Below are 15,899 nucleotides of genomic sequence, written 5' to 3' on the forward strand. Positions count from 1 at the left end.
CTGGGGGGCACTGGCAGCACCCTGTCCCCAGTGGGACGGTCACCCTGGGTGGCAGGAGCCCTTCCTGCCACGGAGCTCAGCTCTCCTTCAGTGAAACCATCCCCTTCCTCTTTCCAGAGAGCACGAGAGAACAGGCTGGGGACAGTGGCAGGGATCTGATCCTGCAGAGCCACCTGTCCCCACAGCATCCCAAACCTGGGAGCAGGGACAGTGCCTCTGCATGAGGACACACACAGGGTGACACTTCCCGGTGCCAGCGCTGCCTGTGCCCACAGCAGTGTCCCCGTGCAAGCCCAGCACAGCTGGCAGGGAGGATCCAGCTGCAGAACATGTGGCACATCTGTCCCAGCACAGGGAGGTGACACTGCAGAGGCAGGAGGGACCCGGGGGGACACGTTCCACATCTGCCACACCCCGAGGCACCTCGGGATGGAGGGCCCAGCCCGGCCAGAGCCTCTGGAGAGGAGGAAAAGTGTCATGAACGACACGGCCGGCCTCCCCCCGGGCTGGGAGGAGCTGCCAGGGCAGCTGTGCCAGTCACGGAGCCGCTGGGGCAGGCAGGGATAATGGGAAGCAGCCCTACGGACGGGAGGGACGCAGGGCGGTGTCCTGGAGGTGCCACCAGCCTCTTGTCCCATCCCAAAGCCACAGAGAAAGCACCACATTCACCAGGAGAACATCCCAGGCAGCATGAGGATGGGCCTCGATGAGATCAAAAGGGTTTGGGAATGGGAGCTGCAGCAATATCAGGGAAAATAAAATAAACTGTACCTCCAGCAGCCCTCTGGAAAGGGATGTACCTTCAGCTGGGTGAAAGGAGTCCTTATCTTCCTTATCTTAACAGGGCTGGGGAGATTTAGGTTAATTTGGGCTCTGTCTGAACACAGAGGAGAAGAAATGCTCTCCTCTCTGCCCAGCTGGGATGGCCTGAGGAGGGAGATCTGCCAGGCACTTCCCAGGACATCCTTCAGCTCCTGCAGCAGATGAAGCTCTGGATCATGAAAAAAAAGACAAAAAAAAAGGAGGGAAAAGGGAAAAAATAAAAGAAGAAAAAGGGGAAAAGCAAAACTGCTGTAATTGAAGGGAGTTGAGGGAAGGTAATTTCCGCCTGGGTTAGTGAAACAGCTCGGTGGAAATTTTTGATGAAAATCTATTCTTCTTTGAAAATGCAGATCCAGGGAAATGTGAAGGCTTTCCACTGGAAAGAATGAGTTTTGCTGGATTTCTCAACCAGTTCTCTAGAAAATTTGTCAATGGTCACAACATTTTAATCACTGCTGCTTTTTTTGTCAGACCAAAATTTACACTCCTGCCGCCTTCCAGCCTGACACGAAAATGCAACATTTTTGGCATCGTCGCTTTATTTGTTCAAAATTTAATATTCTACAGATCTTTTGCCCTCCTTCTGGATCAAGAAAACACTGGAAATGCCAAGACATGCCTGGGATAGGGAAACCATTTCCCCTAAAGCACGGGAAGCTCCGGATGAGCAGCAGAGCAGAGCTCAGCACAGACCCCGCGTTTCTCTTGGCCTCGTGTTGGTTCTGGGGACACAGACGTGGTTTGCTGCCACCTCACTGTCCCACCCTGGGCCAGCACAGGCTCACCTCATGTCCTGCTCCTGGCCAAGCTGTTCCTGGGGCTGGAAGAAGTGGGCATTGCCCTCAGATTCAATTCTTGGTAAATCCACGAGAGCACAACCTGGAATCCTGTTTTTCTTTGAGGCAGGAAAGCACGCAGACATCAATAATGGTGATAACCCAATAGCACTGCCCTGGCTCATTTTCCACACCTTCACAGCCCCTCCTCAGCCTGGGAAGTTCTCCCTCTCCCCCCCTTACCCTGGGCTTTACAGAACCCTTAGGGCTGGAAAAAATCCTCTGAGATCAAGCCCAGTTATTTGGGAGTTTTTTTCTGTGGGGTAAAACCAACCCCAGCATTCTCCCCCTCTATTTTTAGTGCGTTTTCCAGCAGATGCTTCAATCCCCAGAGAAACCCCAGCATCAGCAGCCGCTGTCCCCAAGTGCCACTGCCCTGAAGAGGTCAACCCCCGCCAGCTGCTGCTCTGCGGGGACACAAACACGGCTGGGGACACTCAGGATGGCCGAGGCAGCGCCTGGCACCGAGTGGCGGCAGCACATGGTGTCCCTGAGCACCCCGTGGTACGCGGCGTCCCCGCCCGTCCCCAGCTCCCAGCGTAACGCTGGTGGGAGAGCAGCACAAAGCCAGGACATCTCCTGTGATACAGCCTGGGAAGGGGTTAAACGAGGAGCAGAGGCCACAAAAATGCACCAGAGACGCCCAGGGAAGGCAGTTTGGGCACTGAAGTGTCCCTGCAATATCACCGAGCGCTGGGGCAGGAGGATGGCATGGATCGGGATGGGCTGAGCTCCCCCAGCTGCTGCCCCAGCACTTGGAAAAGCAAATCCTGCCCCAGGGACAGTCTGAACTCACCTGGGGACACTGGGGAAGCAGGTCCCTGCCCCTGGAGCTCGGGTGTCCCCCAAGGACAGGGGACAGTGCTGGGGAGAAGCCCCAGGTGGGCGCAGCAGCTCCTGGGACACTCCATGCCCAGAGCCCGGCTGGCTGAGGCTGCCCAGGGACATCAGCTGGGGACAGCACTGGGGATGGGGCCAGGGAACACCGGGATGGGAGCAGACAAGGGTTGTGGTGGCTGTGGCACAGGGACTTTGTGACCTGAGAGGAACATGGGAACAGGAGTTCAGGGGGAAGGGGTGTGGGAGCAGGAGATCCAGCAAACAGCAGCCCTGGAGCAGGAGACTGGGTTCTCTCCTGTCCCCAAGGTCCTGCAAGGTGGTGACACACAGTGACACAGCCATAGCCACTGGCTGTGAAAGGGCACAGAGCTCTGCATCAGAGGGAAACTGAGGCAGGGGTGGGAATGTGGGGGCCACCAAAGTCACCAGGGGGGTGACTGGAGCTGTGTGCCCAGCAAAGGACAGGAAGCTGAAGCCCTGACATATTTTACACCAAAAATGCCCTTTCTGCTTCCCAGTAAAACCATGATAAGCTTGAAAAAAAAAAAAAAGGAAGAAAATGAAGCAATTGGGATTTTAAGTAACTTCCAAGCCCTTTTGCTCCCACAGCTCCAACCCCCCAGGTGTGTGGAGGTGACTGGGCCCAGCTGGGGACTTCCAAGGTGGAACCAAATGGATGTGAAACGTTAAAGGTTTCACTGCAGCCTCAGTTTTGTATTTCCTGGAGCTGGCCCAGCCCTTCAGGTGCTGCCCTGGGAAGCTGGGCAGGTCACTCAAGGGGGAGATGGGCACCAGCACACAGTGACAATCCCACTCAACACCTTCTCCTGCTGCCTTGCCAAGCTGGGGTCTGAGCCCCTGGATGATCCCTGGCTTTGGAGGGTGCTCAGAGGGTGCCAAATCCACCCAGGACCACAATTCGGGCAGCACTTACCTCGTGCTGGGACCAGCTGTCTCTGCCACCATCACCTCGGGGGTCCTGGCACTGAGGGTGGGACATCTTGTGCCAGCCAGGGACGGCACAGACCCCCACTTCTCCCATTCCCACTGTCCCAGTGGGTGAGGACAGGGTGGAATTCCTCCCAGCATCCACAGCAAGGAAAAGCAGCAGAGAGGTGGGCACAGAAACCCCCTCCCCACCCCAGCACTGAGAGCCACCACTAAGCACCATTCCCATTCCCTCCTGCTCCTTCCTGGATTAGGGAATGCTTCAGGAGGAGCAGCAGGGCATTAGCAGAGCTATTAAACCTTTTTAAAGGGGCTGCTGGGCTAGCTGGGAAACAGCCAGGTGGCCCCAATGGAGACAATTCCCATCCAGCTGAGTGTGATGTGGAGGAAGGGGGATGCTCAGAGCAGCCAGACCAGGGCTTGGTTTCCTGTGCTGAGAGATGGGAATGTGTGATGGCACCCCAAATTCCATGTTTAATTTCTGGCAGGGGTCAGAGAGGATGGGGGAATGTCCCTCCTGGAGAAGGGGAGGTGGCTCAGAGCCCAGCACCCACCACGCTCCTGTCACTGGGTTCACAAATCACGCAGGTACCAGCGAGACTTCAACCACAATAATATTATTAATATTAATACTATTAATAATAATTAGAGTTCTGACCGATGGCTGCAGCTCTGGGCTACACTTTGGTGATGCTGTCAGGTGGCCTCTCCTCGGCTGACCCCTGTCCTTTGGGGTGGGGCTGGGACACTCCCACCCTGTTGCTCTCCAGTCCCGCACATCCCGGAGCCTTCCGCCCTTTCCTCAGGAGGCAGAAAACCCAGGCCCCGAGGAGGAAAAGGCCCATCAGGGCCACCAGCAGAGCCAGGGAGGCAGTGCCCTCGGGCTGGGGACAGATCCACCGGGGAGTGCCGGTGATCCTGGCTGAGATATTCCGGCCGTGCTCCTGGAAGAGGCAGCGGGCCTGGCGCAGGTCCGGCACGGCCACGCCGGCCGCACGCAGCGTGTCCAGCCAGCCCAGAGAGCAGCAGCTCCAGGGGTGCCCAGCCACAGACACGGCCCTCAGGCTGTGGGACCAGCTCCTGACCGCTCCCAAGGCCTGCAGGTTGTTATTCCGAACGTCCAGGCTCTGCAGAGGGGAGCAGGAAAGCCCTGGGGGCAGCAGGCTCAGGCGGTTGCCCGACAGGTCCAGCACTCGGAGCGTGCCCAGGCAGGGCAGCGCTGCCTCGTCCATCTGGTTGTCCCTCAGAGAGAGCTCCTGCAGGGACAGCTCCAACCCTGCCAGCGCTCCCGTGGGCATGGACAAGTCCCTGTTTCCTGACAAGTCCAGGGAGAGCAGTGGGGTCCCGCTGAAGGCGTGGGGCTGCAGCCTGGAGATGTTGTTCTTGGACAGGCTCAGGTGCTTCAAGCGAGGCACGTTGTAGAAGGGGGTGCAGGTGTCTCTGGGGGCTGACATGTGAGAATCCCCTTGGAAATCCCTTCCCTGGTCACTCCCCTGGCTCTCACAAGGCTGGAGGCTGTTGGAGCCCAGATCCACGGATTCCAGGTGAGGCAGGGAATCAAAGAACCACTGTGGCAGCACACGGAGCGCGTTGCTGTGGAGGTCCAGAGAGTGCACGGACAGCTCCGTGCCATTGGTGACAGACTCCCTGGCCACGTCCTGAAGGCAGTTCCTTGCCAGGCTGAGGCTGTGCAGAGAGCCCAGGCTGCGGAAGAAGGAAAATGGGAACAGCTCCAGGCGGTTATTGCTGAGATCCAGGTCAGCCACGTGTGTCAGAGCGGCCACGGGACGCACGGTCCTATTGAACCTCTGCATCTCCTTGTAGGGCAGGACAAACTCCCAGGGATGGGGTGAGCCTGGGAGCAGGGAAGCAATGAGGTTGTTGGAGAGGTTTAAGTGTGTGAGATCATGGGCTCTGGGGAGCTCTGGGAAAGAGAGGAGTCTGTTATGGCTCAAGTCGAGCACTCGGAGCAGGTAGGGCTCTGCTCCCTCCCCCTCGGAGAAGAGCTCCAGGGCGTTGTGGCTGAGGTTTAAAACTCGCAGCTGCGTGAGGCTGAAGCCAGAGATACAGTGGAGGGAATTCAAAGCCAAGTTCAGCACCTCCAGCTCTTCCAGAGGCTCAAAAGCTCCCTCCTGGATCTCCATGATGTAGTTGTTGCTGAGGTCGAGCCGGCGCAGCCGCGGTGAGCTCCGGAAGGTCCCTGCCAGCAGCTTGGTCATCGTGTTCCCGGAGAGATCCAGCACCCTCAGGCTGGTGAGGTTGCTGATGTACCAGCTGGCCATGTGGCTCTCCAGGTTATTCACAGACAGGTCCAGGACCTCTATATTCCTGAGCAGATGGAAAGCTTCCCCGTTAGCCAAGTAATTCCGGTCCAGGTGGTTCGAGCCCAGGAGGAGCGAGCGCAGCCGAGGCAGCTCAGCCAGGGCGGTGGCTGACACGGATTCCAGCTGGTTGCAGCACACATCCAGGTACTCCAGCTGCCCAAAGCCTGGCATGTTGCTGCCTGACAGGTTTTGGATGAAGTTGTTGGAGAGTTCAAGGTACTTAATTCCTTTGCCAAGCTCCTTGGGAAATTTCTGCAGGCCAACTCCTTTGCAAGACACCTTTGTGGGGCTCTGTGGGGAGACAGGAGAGGTGTGAATGAGGGGGGGCTACAAACCACAGCTCCAGGCAAGTCATCTGCTGTCCAAGATGGGCATGAGAAATGGGAATGAGCACTGCTCCTCCTTCTGAAGCCCAGCTGGTCCAGAGCATCCCTGTTTAGGCAGAGGAAGGGCACTGTGTAGGCTCCACCTTTCCTCTCACTCTGCTTTCCTCTGGAGTTGGGAACCTGGATGGGAGCAGCTGATGTTTTTCTGGGGAGACAGAAACCTGCTGTTCCCCATCCAGGCTCCCATCTGCCTCCCTGGAATCCCTGTACTCCATCCTCTGAGCACCTCAGGCATGGCAGGGACATGGGAGCAGCTGGATGCCAGGGACCACCTCACAGGAAACCAGCTCCAAGGCAGGAAAACAGAAGAAAAGCTGGGAAAGTTAGAGATGGAGGCTGGAGGGAGGTGAGAGCCATAGGGAGGAGACCCAGGGAGATGCTGGCAGCCCCAGCCACGCTGCTGGAGCCATCCCAGCCCAGGTGCTCCTTGGAAAACAGCCTTACCTGCTGGCACAGCGGGGAGCTGGGCCTGGTCTCGGGGCTAGCCCGGGCTCTGAGGATGGACGGGAGCAGGCAGAGCAGGAAACATCCCCGTGCAGCCCAGAGCATGTTGGGCTGCGGGCGCTGCCAGCCCCGTCCCGCTCCTGCGGCGTCGCTGGCAGGCTGGGCAGGAGCCAGGCTCTGTATAAATAGGCTTCAGGATGGGGTGGGGGGAGGGGATAAAGGAGCTCAGGTGACCAGCTGGACCCGCTGTGACATCAAGCGCCAGGAGGCAGAGGTGGCACGTAGGAAAGCTGAGAGGGTTTGGGGGAGTTTCCTTGTGCCAGGGACAGGATGTGCCAGCTCCCGGGACAGCAGGGGCAGCCATCCTGAGCCAGGGACAGCTCCTGGCTGTGGGATCACCCGACGGCCACACCCAGGCAGTGACAGTCCCTCCCCATCCCAGCGCAGCCCAGCCGAGGGGACTCTGCCTCTCTCGGGAAACAACAGCTTCCCAAGGCTCACCGCCCCTTCCCGGCGAGATGCGCAGGGCTGGGATCCCCCTCCTCCTCCTCCTCCTGCTGTCACACGCCGTGTCCCCACCTGGGCTGCCGGGTCACCTCCTCGCTCAGGGCAGGAACAGAAGGGAACTGTCCCTGCGGCAGCTCCAGGTGGGATCTGTGCGCCCGGAGCTGTGCCCCACCCACAGGGACATTTTTTTGGTGATGGTATCTCCGTGTCCTTGTGCCACCTAGTGCTGACACACTCCTTGGGGACACGCCCCCCATGCTTCACGGGGCACTCTCCAAAATGCACAGTTTGGGGGTTTTTTTGGCTCAATGTGGCTAATTCCACGTGAAAGAGCAACTCAGGCTACTGAAACGTTGTCCAAGGATGTGAAGGTTCAGCCACAGAGCTCATGCTCTAATCCTGGAGGTGTCTGGCAGGAAAAAAATAGTATATAGACATAAAATACATAAATAAATATAGATTATTTATATATATATACACACACACAGAGTTACACAAGTGAGTTACCCCTCTGATAGTCGGCGTGGTGGGGGACACTTTGTCACCTCAGGATGTGACTCAGCCTTGAGCTGGCCGGGTGTCCCCAGCACCCAGGTCAGGCAGGACAGCGGTGACAGGCCAGGGACAGCGTTTTGGGCTGATGCCCCGCAGGGCACACGGCACATCTGTGCAGATGTGAGCTCCTGCTAGGGAAACACCGGCCTCTGGGTGACCCCCGGGCCGGGCCCTCCCAGAAGCAGAACCGGCACATCCGGCCCTGCCACGCCCGGGGAAGCCCAGCCTGTCCCCCTGCACCCCAACTGCTGGACGTGGCTCTGCACGGTGACACAGCCCCTGTCAGCAGCTGAAAAGTCCCTGATGTGGAGCAGGGACTTCTGCAGAGAATCCCGGAGCATTTGCATCCCAGGGCTGTGAACTCCCTTGGCTGGAGCGCCGGGCGTGGATCAGAGCCGGCAAACACCGAGGCTGTTCTTGGATTATGATAAAGGCAGAGTGAACCACACGGCCTGAGCAGGGAGAGATCTGCTCTGAAACCAGCTCCCCTGTGCTTCTTGGCCTTCCTGCCCTCCATGCTGGCTCCAGGGCTCCAGCAGGATCTGTTGGAGAAGTTCCCTGGTCCCACTGAGGCTTCTGTGGGAGCAGTCTGCAAAGGATGTGAGGAACGAGCAGTAGGACTGAGGTGTGGAGGAAGCAGGGACAGAACCACCTGCCCAGGTCACATCCCTGCTGTGGGTGATGGGCTCCAGCCTGGCTGTTTGGGAGCAGGACACCTGTCCTGGGCAGGATCCAAGTCCATTGGCTCTGCCCTTCCTTCCCTGCATTCCCAGGGCATTGGGAAGGTGACTCCTGAGCAGCTCTGATCCCAGCGAGGGGACCATGCCTCTCCCACCCCTGAAGGATGGAGCTGTCCCCTCACAAAGCACAGCCAACACTCTGCTGTGGCTGTACTGACCTTCCTTGGGAGCTCCTGGTGTGGCTGGGGAGGGACATCCCACCGGGAACACTGAGAGCAGGACAAAGCTGTATTTGCCAAGGCCACCTGCAGCCAGCTTCAAGTCCATGTCTCCAACTCACACTTTGGTTAGTGTGAGTACCAGAAAAAGCCTGTTAACGCATTCCATGAAGGAATTGCTCCCTCCTGCACCCCAAGCACGCATCAGGAAGAACTTCCATGCAGGAATTGCTCTCTCCTGCTCTCATCCAACATCCCGAGCGCACACCACAGGGGACAGCAACACTCCGGCCTTTTACAGAGCAAAGGGATTCTCCCTCTGCCTCCCCCTGCCCACAGCCATGGAGCACATCCCAGATCCTGCCAGTGGGGGACATGGAATGCAAACTCCATCCCCGGCTCTCCCAACCCCCTGTTATTTATGGCTGCCCCCAGCCTTGCTGCTCAGGCCTGTTCTAAAGCAATCCTGTTAACGATTTGCTTCATGTTCTCACTGTACACAGTTGTCCCGCTTCATTCTTGTCACAGGAACATGTCCCTCTTAATCCATTTGAAAGGAAAGAAAACCACAAAGCCCAGTGAAGAGCCCCCAAGGCTCTTGCCCGTCCCACATGTCGAGGCTGAAGGGAGGAGAAGCCACTAAAAAGCCAGAGCAGCCCATTTGTCACGCAGTTGTTTCCCGAAGTGCACGGCTCCTGTGAATAGCGAGGCCGCGGCCAACGCTGCTGCCCCGAGGAATTTTTCTGTCCCAATAACTGCAACACTTGGCAAGGGACATCACTCGCTAGGGCTGGAGCCAGCAACGCTCCAGGCAGGGCGGACCCTCTGTGGCCACAGCACAGCGCTGGGACACGTCCCTCCCACACCCTGCAGGTGACCAGAGCCACCTCTGCATGGAGCCAGCACCAAGAGCATGGAATCACAGCATTGGGCTGGGAGGGTCTTATGGATCAAACAGTTCCACACCCTGTCATGGGCAAGGACAGCTCCCACTAGCCCAGGCTGCTCCAAGTCCCATCCAACCTGGCCTTCAACACTTCCAGGGATCCAGGGGCATCTTTCCCTGTGCCAGGACCTCAGCACCATCACCGGGAAGGATTCCTTCCCAATGTCCCCTCTATCCCTGCCCTCTGGCAGTGGGGAGCCATTCCCCCTTGTCCTGTCAGTCCAGGCCCTTGTGCAAAGTCCCTCTCCAGCTCTCCTGGAGCCCCTTGAGGCACTGAGGTCCCCAAAACCTTCCCTGCTCCAGGCTGAAGATGTCACTTTGGGATTTGTCCCGTTTCTACACAAGCTGCAACTTCACTCCCCTCTTGAATGCACAAACAGGCTCTGGAAAGAAACACGGGGAAATAAAACCCCAACCAAGCTGAGCAAGTGTGAGCCAAGGGCTGAGACAACAGAGCAATTTGTGCCTCTTATGGCTCAGAGCATCTTATGGCTTTAGGTCTCCCCAGCTGAGGGGAGGTAACGGGACAGAGTTGCTCAAGAAGCCAAAAGAAACAATAGTGTCCCAGCTCCTCTATTAGTCACCAGAAATCAAGTTATGACTAGACTCAGCAGGGCTCAGAGAAAAGAAAAAGTGGTGACTTCATGCTGGACCGGATTTTAAAATCCCATTTTTTTTCCTTTGCTAAAGTCTCCATCACCACTTATTTTAGGTAGAAGGGTGCCAAAAGGAAAGGGGTGGGGGGAGGAAGGCTAAAAACCACATCTAAAAGCAGGACAGTTGCTATTAAAACAGAAAAAAAAATTCCTGTTTGAATATTTTATTCTTAAACATAACAAACTTCCTCCGAGTGTTGTCATAAGTACTTGTGGCTGCTCTACGTGGCTTGGTGAAGCCTGTAGAAATGTGTTCTGGTTTGCAAAATATTAATTAAAAAGAACAAAACAAACCTCCCCCCCAAAAAAAAAACCAAACCAAAACAAAAAAAAACCAAAACCAAAATACCCCCAATCCAACACAACTTGCTGTAACAGCAGCAGTACTTGAAGGCAGCCCCCGCTGGGGCAAGGTTACCTCTGGGGTAAGGGCAGGAGCTGAAAGGAGCAGAGGCCTGGACCCGGGAATCGGCGTTTTCTTTGGGATTTGGTGGTTTCTGGAATGTGGAGGCAGTTTCCTATCTGCTAAGCCTGCTCTAGTTATTCCTCTTCCTCTCGCACTTCCTGCTTTTGCTTCCAAGCTCTATGTCGAGGCACTTTTCCTCCTCCTCCTCCTGAGGATGAATGTAAACACCACTGACCCTGTCTCACGCACCTCCCCTCGCCCCCCAGCCCTTCCAGCTCCCCCTGGGAAGGCAGGAAGCCAGAACCCCCTTCCTGGCTGTGGTTAGCGTGCACATGCAGGAGCCTGGCTGGGATTTTGGGACAGGAGTCCGTGTCCTCCCGCTCCCTCCTGCCTGGGATGCTCCTGCCAGCGCCAACATCCGAGCAGAGCCCCCAGCTCCCCCAGCAAGCCTCGTGTGAAGGTCACAGAGCAGAGTATCAGTGCAGTAATACTTGAAATACTGAGACAAGGCACACCCAACAGCCTTTCCTCCTCACAACGCTCTCCCCACCAGCTTTTTGGTTTGATCCGAGTCTCCCCGCGAGTCACAGAGGACAATTGTGCTTCCTGCATTCACATATAGGAATAAATAGCTCTGGATCAGTTTCCTTTATGGCCGGATTACAGAACCCCTGAAATACTGATAGGCTTTATGAACAGCAGCACTGGGCAGTTCCGTGGGCGTCCCTGGCCACGCCAAGTTCCTCTCTAGGACGCGGGTGCATCTCCCAGGCGGATGGCCCCAAAGAAAGTCGTGTGCTTGCTCATGTTGATGGAGATGTCAGCATGGACCATCTTCACAGCAATCTTCTGCCTGGCCTTGAGCAGGCACACGCCGGCCGTGTAGCAGGTGTTGAAGTTGGTCTTGCCGGTCTCGATGCTGCGAGTGCATTGCAGAAAGGGCTTCTCGTCCACCACCACCTCGTAGCTGGCGAAATCGGTGAAGTTGATGTAGTAGACCTGATGTGAAGTAGGGAGGAGAAAGGTGTCAGGGAGGGGGTTGGGGTGTGGGGACCAAGTGCAGCGTCCTGGGGGTGCGTGCAGCCCCTGCTGGCCCCAACACCTGCACTGACAGGTGACTTGTGCGAGGCAGGGAGAGCCCCAAACCAACCAGGAACCTCTTTTATTCCGCTTCAGACTGACCCAAGCATGCAAAAACCCCTGAATCCGTGTGCCTAAGGCTGAGCTACCATCCTGCTTATTCCAGGTAAGTGACACACCTGCACAGAGCCATGCAGGACCCCCTGCGTGCTACAGCAGCTTCTCACCCCACACACAGACACACACATTCGACTGAAGGCCTCTTGCACTTACCTGGCCAGTCCTGCTTCCTGGTGCCAGGAGCCTCCTTTAGTGGTGACATCAGAACTGCCCTAAGGTGGCCTGGGAGCTGCCTCCTGGGTAACTGGACTCGGTGCTTGCACAGGCACGAGCTATTACAGGGAAAAGGCTCTCCCAACCTCCACAGCTTGGAAGGAAATCACCTCACAGTGCTTCTACTGATTGAACTCCCTGACTTCTTCCAAGGCCCTGTGACTCTACTTGTCCTCACTTAACCCTCTCCCAGACTCTCATTCCAAAGAGCTGCAGGAGGAAGACCTGTCCAAGAAGTCAGTCTCAGGGAGCTGCTTCTTCCTGAGAAAGGAAATCCAGCCCTTTTGGAGGCAGGAGCTGCCTGAACACTGAATCCCTTTTTTTTCCTTGATGGACTACAAATGATGAGACTTCACTGGTCCAACACTGTGGACAGCAATCAGCATCAAGCACGTGGAAAACAATTATACTTTGGCCCATGTGGAGCTATATTTTCTGTCCCCATCCAAACTGGACACGTCACCAATTCCATGGAAGAGCACCTGACATCCATGGCCCACTTCATCCCAGAGCTGGTTCTGGGGAGGAGCTACACGGAGCAGGGGGAGACAAACGGAGTCACCTGGGCTGGAATCTGGCCAAACCACTGGGCTGGGAGTCCTGTGCTTCCAGAGCGACACAGCTCCAAAATAACCACAAACAACCACAGTTTGGGTCTTTTAAAGCACTGAGCTCAGCGTCCTGCCTGCAGGGAGGTTTGGAAGGGTCGGGATATGGATAAACGGAGGGATAACCCCGGGATTGGCTGGTGCGGGGTGTCCTGGCGGTGACAGGGGTGTGACACTCCTCCCCACACCCCTCCTGAGCCGAACACAAGCTGCTGGCATTTGTCTGTTGTCTGGAGCCCTCTCGTGGTTCATGCAAGGCTTCCACCGGAACACAAGAATAGGAGGAGTTAGCCTAGGACCGTACTCACTTCTACCTGACTATAGATGAAGTATGTGCCGTCCACCAGTACCTCCAGCTCCCCACTGCGGGCATGCAGCTTAAACACCTTGGGGTTCAGAGTGATGCGAGACCAGTCATTGAGGACTCCACCTGAAAGATCTCAGTATGAGAAAACGGCGGTCACTCAGTACCCGTCAGGAGGAAAAGCGCAGGAGCAACACAAACACAGTCACAGCACCACGGGGAGCAGGGAGCTCACAGGGGGATCCCAGGATTGCACACCAGGGAGTGGGAGCAGGGACTCTTTAGCTCTGAGCACACACCATGGCTTGTGGGGTCACCTGTCCCTCCAGCCCTCTGTGCTCTCCAGCTCAAAACCCAGAGCAGAGCCTGGTGTGCTCTGCTCATCCCAGGGCTGGACATGGACCTGCCTCCTGCTGACCCTGCAGCTGAACTTGTTTGATCCCTATTCCCTACTGTGTCCATGGGAATGGTCACCAGAGAACCCTCATGGAATGGTTTGGGTGGGAAGGGACCTTAAAACTCATCCCATTCCACCCCCTGTCATGGGCAGGGACACCTTCCACTATCCCAGGTTGCTCAGAGCCCTGTTCAACCTGGCCTTGGACACTTCCAGGGATGGGGCAGCCACAGCTTCTCTGAGCACCCTGTGCCAGGGCCTCTCCACCCTCATAGGGAAGGATTTCTTCCCTACCTCCCATCTAAATCTACCTTCTTTCAGCTTAAAGCCATTCCTTCTTGTCCTGTCACTCCAGGCCCTTGTCCAAAACCCTCTCCAGCTCTCCTGGAGTCCCTTTAGGCACTGGAAGGGGCTCCCTGGAGCTTTCTCTTCTCCAGGCAAATGGAGGCCATGATTGATTTTAATTCTGGTGTTCCTTGACTTCACCATTCCCAACTTTGTAACTGGGATGATTATAACAAAACCTTTGCCTTTACAACTCCTAAGGTTTTTAAAAGCCAGAATTAACAACAAAGTAGGAAATTGCATCATATCTAACAACACAGTAAGCCCTAACTGGGGTCCCTCAATAGAGGGATTTATGGATCCACCACCCAGTCCTCTGGGATTACTGGGATAACCTAGGGACAGACTTTGCTATGAGCCACAAACTGAGCCAATCTCTGTAGGTGCCTCAGTTTGTCAAATCCCACTCTTTTCCTCTCAGTCTCCATCTGCCTCTCCTCTCCCTGCTGGATGGGCCTTTTACTTAAGAGTTGGACTTGATGATCCTTGTGAGTCCCTTCCAACTCAGAATATTCTGTACATCAGCTGGAGCTCACCAGGCTGGCAGCTGGACAGCATTCCTGGCTCCCAGCTCTGGATTGTTCCTGAGCAGCAGGGAAGGACACTCACAGGGCATTCCCGCTCTTAGAGAGCAGTGTTATCCCTCTGGAAACCCTCAGCATCCCCAGTAATGAAGGGATAATTGCTTTCTGAACGTAAGCAAACAGCAGCTTTTCCCTCACATTGTTCCTGGGAAGGGGCGGCTTCCTTTTAATTCTGGGGAGCTGCAAGCACAAATCCCTGTCCATGAGAAATTCCAGCTGCCACTGCTCACAGGGAAAGCTGCCTTCCCACAGGAGCAGTGGCCAGCCCTCCCCATCCCATGTGAGGCAGGAATTCATGGACAGGAATCCTGCAGCCCCTTCCTGCTGCCCCCACCCTCGGGAGTCCCTCCCAGCCTGGGACTGGGGTGAGGATGGATGGATGTGGTCCCTGGGGAGCTGCACGTGGGGACTTAGGGACAGGACAAGCCAGCTCCTCTCCAGCACAGCCAGAGCAGGGAGGCAGGAGGTGATGAATGAGCCCCAGCTGTTGGCAGGGAGAGCAGGAACTTGAGGAGAATTTGGATGGGGATCTGGGAAGGAGGAGGAGGAGAGTGAGGAGCTGCCTGTGGATGGGAAGTGGCTTGGCTGGATCTGGGATTAATGGCTGTTGGTGGGGCCAGAGGTGCTCAAGGGATCCCAGGAAGAGCTGGTGCCTGGACAACACCTCTGTGTCCTCTCACCACTGGGTCTGCCCTGCCTTAAATTCCTGGGAAGCTGGAGGAAAACGGGCAAATGGGGAAGAGACAGGACAAGGATCCACTGAGGGCTTAAAATAGAATGGGGGGAAAAAGGCCTGGTCATGGAGGGGCTGGGGAGGCACGAGATGTACCTGGAGGTAGGGAGAGGGAGATTCAGTGTGACAGAATTACTGGGGTGTGCAGGGCAGGGATTATCTGGGAGACAAACAGGAACTACGGGGAAATGGAGGTGGAGACTCCACACAAGACTCTTCTGGGGCAGTCTGGGCAGGGGTACTGGAGAGCAGGGATGGGCAGGGATCATCTTGGAGCTGTGTCATGGAATGGACTGGGATCCAGGAACTCTAGGGGTGCAGGAGGGGCTCTTCCCAGTACCCACAATTATCAAGAGATCCTTACCATTCTTCACTTGGATTGCTGAGCCTTGGCCTTGGAGATGGACCACAGCTGGCTGCAAGGGAGAGCACAGGGATCGAGGATTAACGGGAAGCACTGTGCCAGTCCACAGAAATGCCCCCCAAAGCTGGGTTTTTCCATGGAAATATCAACCCACCTGGATGTCTCTGGAGCTGGCCTTGTCTGTGGCACCTGCAAAAGGCAATTCCAAATCATTGAAGAAGGTTGAGTGAAAAATCCCATAAACAAAACTTCTTTTATCCCAAAATAACCCTTAAACCCCCTTATAAATAACTTTTTAGTCCAAAATAACACTGAAGCCCCACATAAATCACTTTTCTTACTCCATAATAACCACTAAACCTCTGTTTTAACAGAAGGAGGGATACAGGGTGCAGATAATTTTAAAATACATAAAACAGAAATATTACACATTAAAAAATATTAAAAAACACATAAGGAAGGAAAAGACTCATCCTATATTTCCCTAGTTTATTCCCAGCATTTCCGTCCAAACATCAAAATTCTTTATTATTCAACAGGTTTGCACTAGAAGGACAAATTTCAAAACCCATTCCCTGATCCA

The 15,899-nt window shown here is 55.7% G+C and overlaps 2 protein-coding genes across 2 annotated transcripts in view; both read right to left on the reverse strand.

Annotated features, from left to right (window-relative positions):
* Positions 1 to 4,123: 4,123 nt before the first annotated feature.
* Positions 4,124 to 6,739, reverse strand: LOC102037907 (transforming growth factor beta activator LRRC32-like). Its single transcript, XM_014309827.1, has 2 exons — positions 6,601 to 6,739; positions 4,124 to 6,061 (listed from the first exon to the last, which is right to left on the reverse strand). The coding sequence occupies exons 1-2, from the start codon at positions 6,703 to 6,705 to the stop codon at positions 4,124 to 4,126; spliced, it is 2,043 nt and encodes a 680-aa protein (XP_014165302.1). The 5' UTR covers positions 6,706 to 6,739.
* Positions 6,740 to 10,310: 3,571 nt separating this feature from the next.
* Positions 10,311 to 15,899, reverse strand: part of EDA (ectodysplasin A) — a 34,671-nt gene continuing 29,082 nt past the window's right edge. The window contains exons 6-9 of the mRNA XM_031062674.1: positions 15,471 to 15,505; positions 15,317 to 15,368; positions 12,904 to 13,019; positions 10,311 to 11,567 (exon numbers count right to left, since the gene is read on the reverse strand). Of these exons, the coding sequence (XP_030918534.1) occupies positions 11,316 to 11,567; positions 12,904 to 13,019; positions 15,317 to 15,368; positions 15,471 to 15,505 (455 nt within the window). The 3' untranslated portion in view covers positions 10,311 to 11,315. The remainder of the gene's footprint in view (positions 11,568 to 12,903; positions 13,020 to 15,316; positions 15,369 to 15,470; positions 15,506 to 15,899) is intronic.

Source organism: Geospiza fortis, unplaced genomic scaffold, assembly GCF_000277835.1.
Source record: "Geospiza fortis unplaced genomic scaffold, GeoFor_1.0 scaffold874, whole genome shotgun sequence".
In the NCBI taxonomy this organism is placed as follows: Eukaryota; Metazoa; Chordata; class Aves; order Passeriformes; family Thraupidae; genus Geospiza; species Geospiza fortis.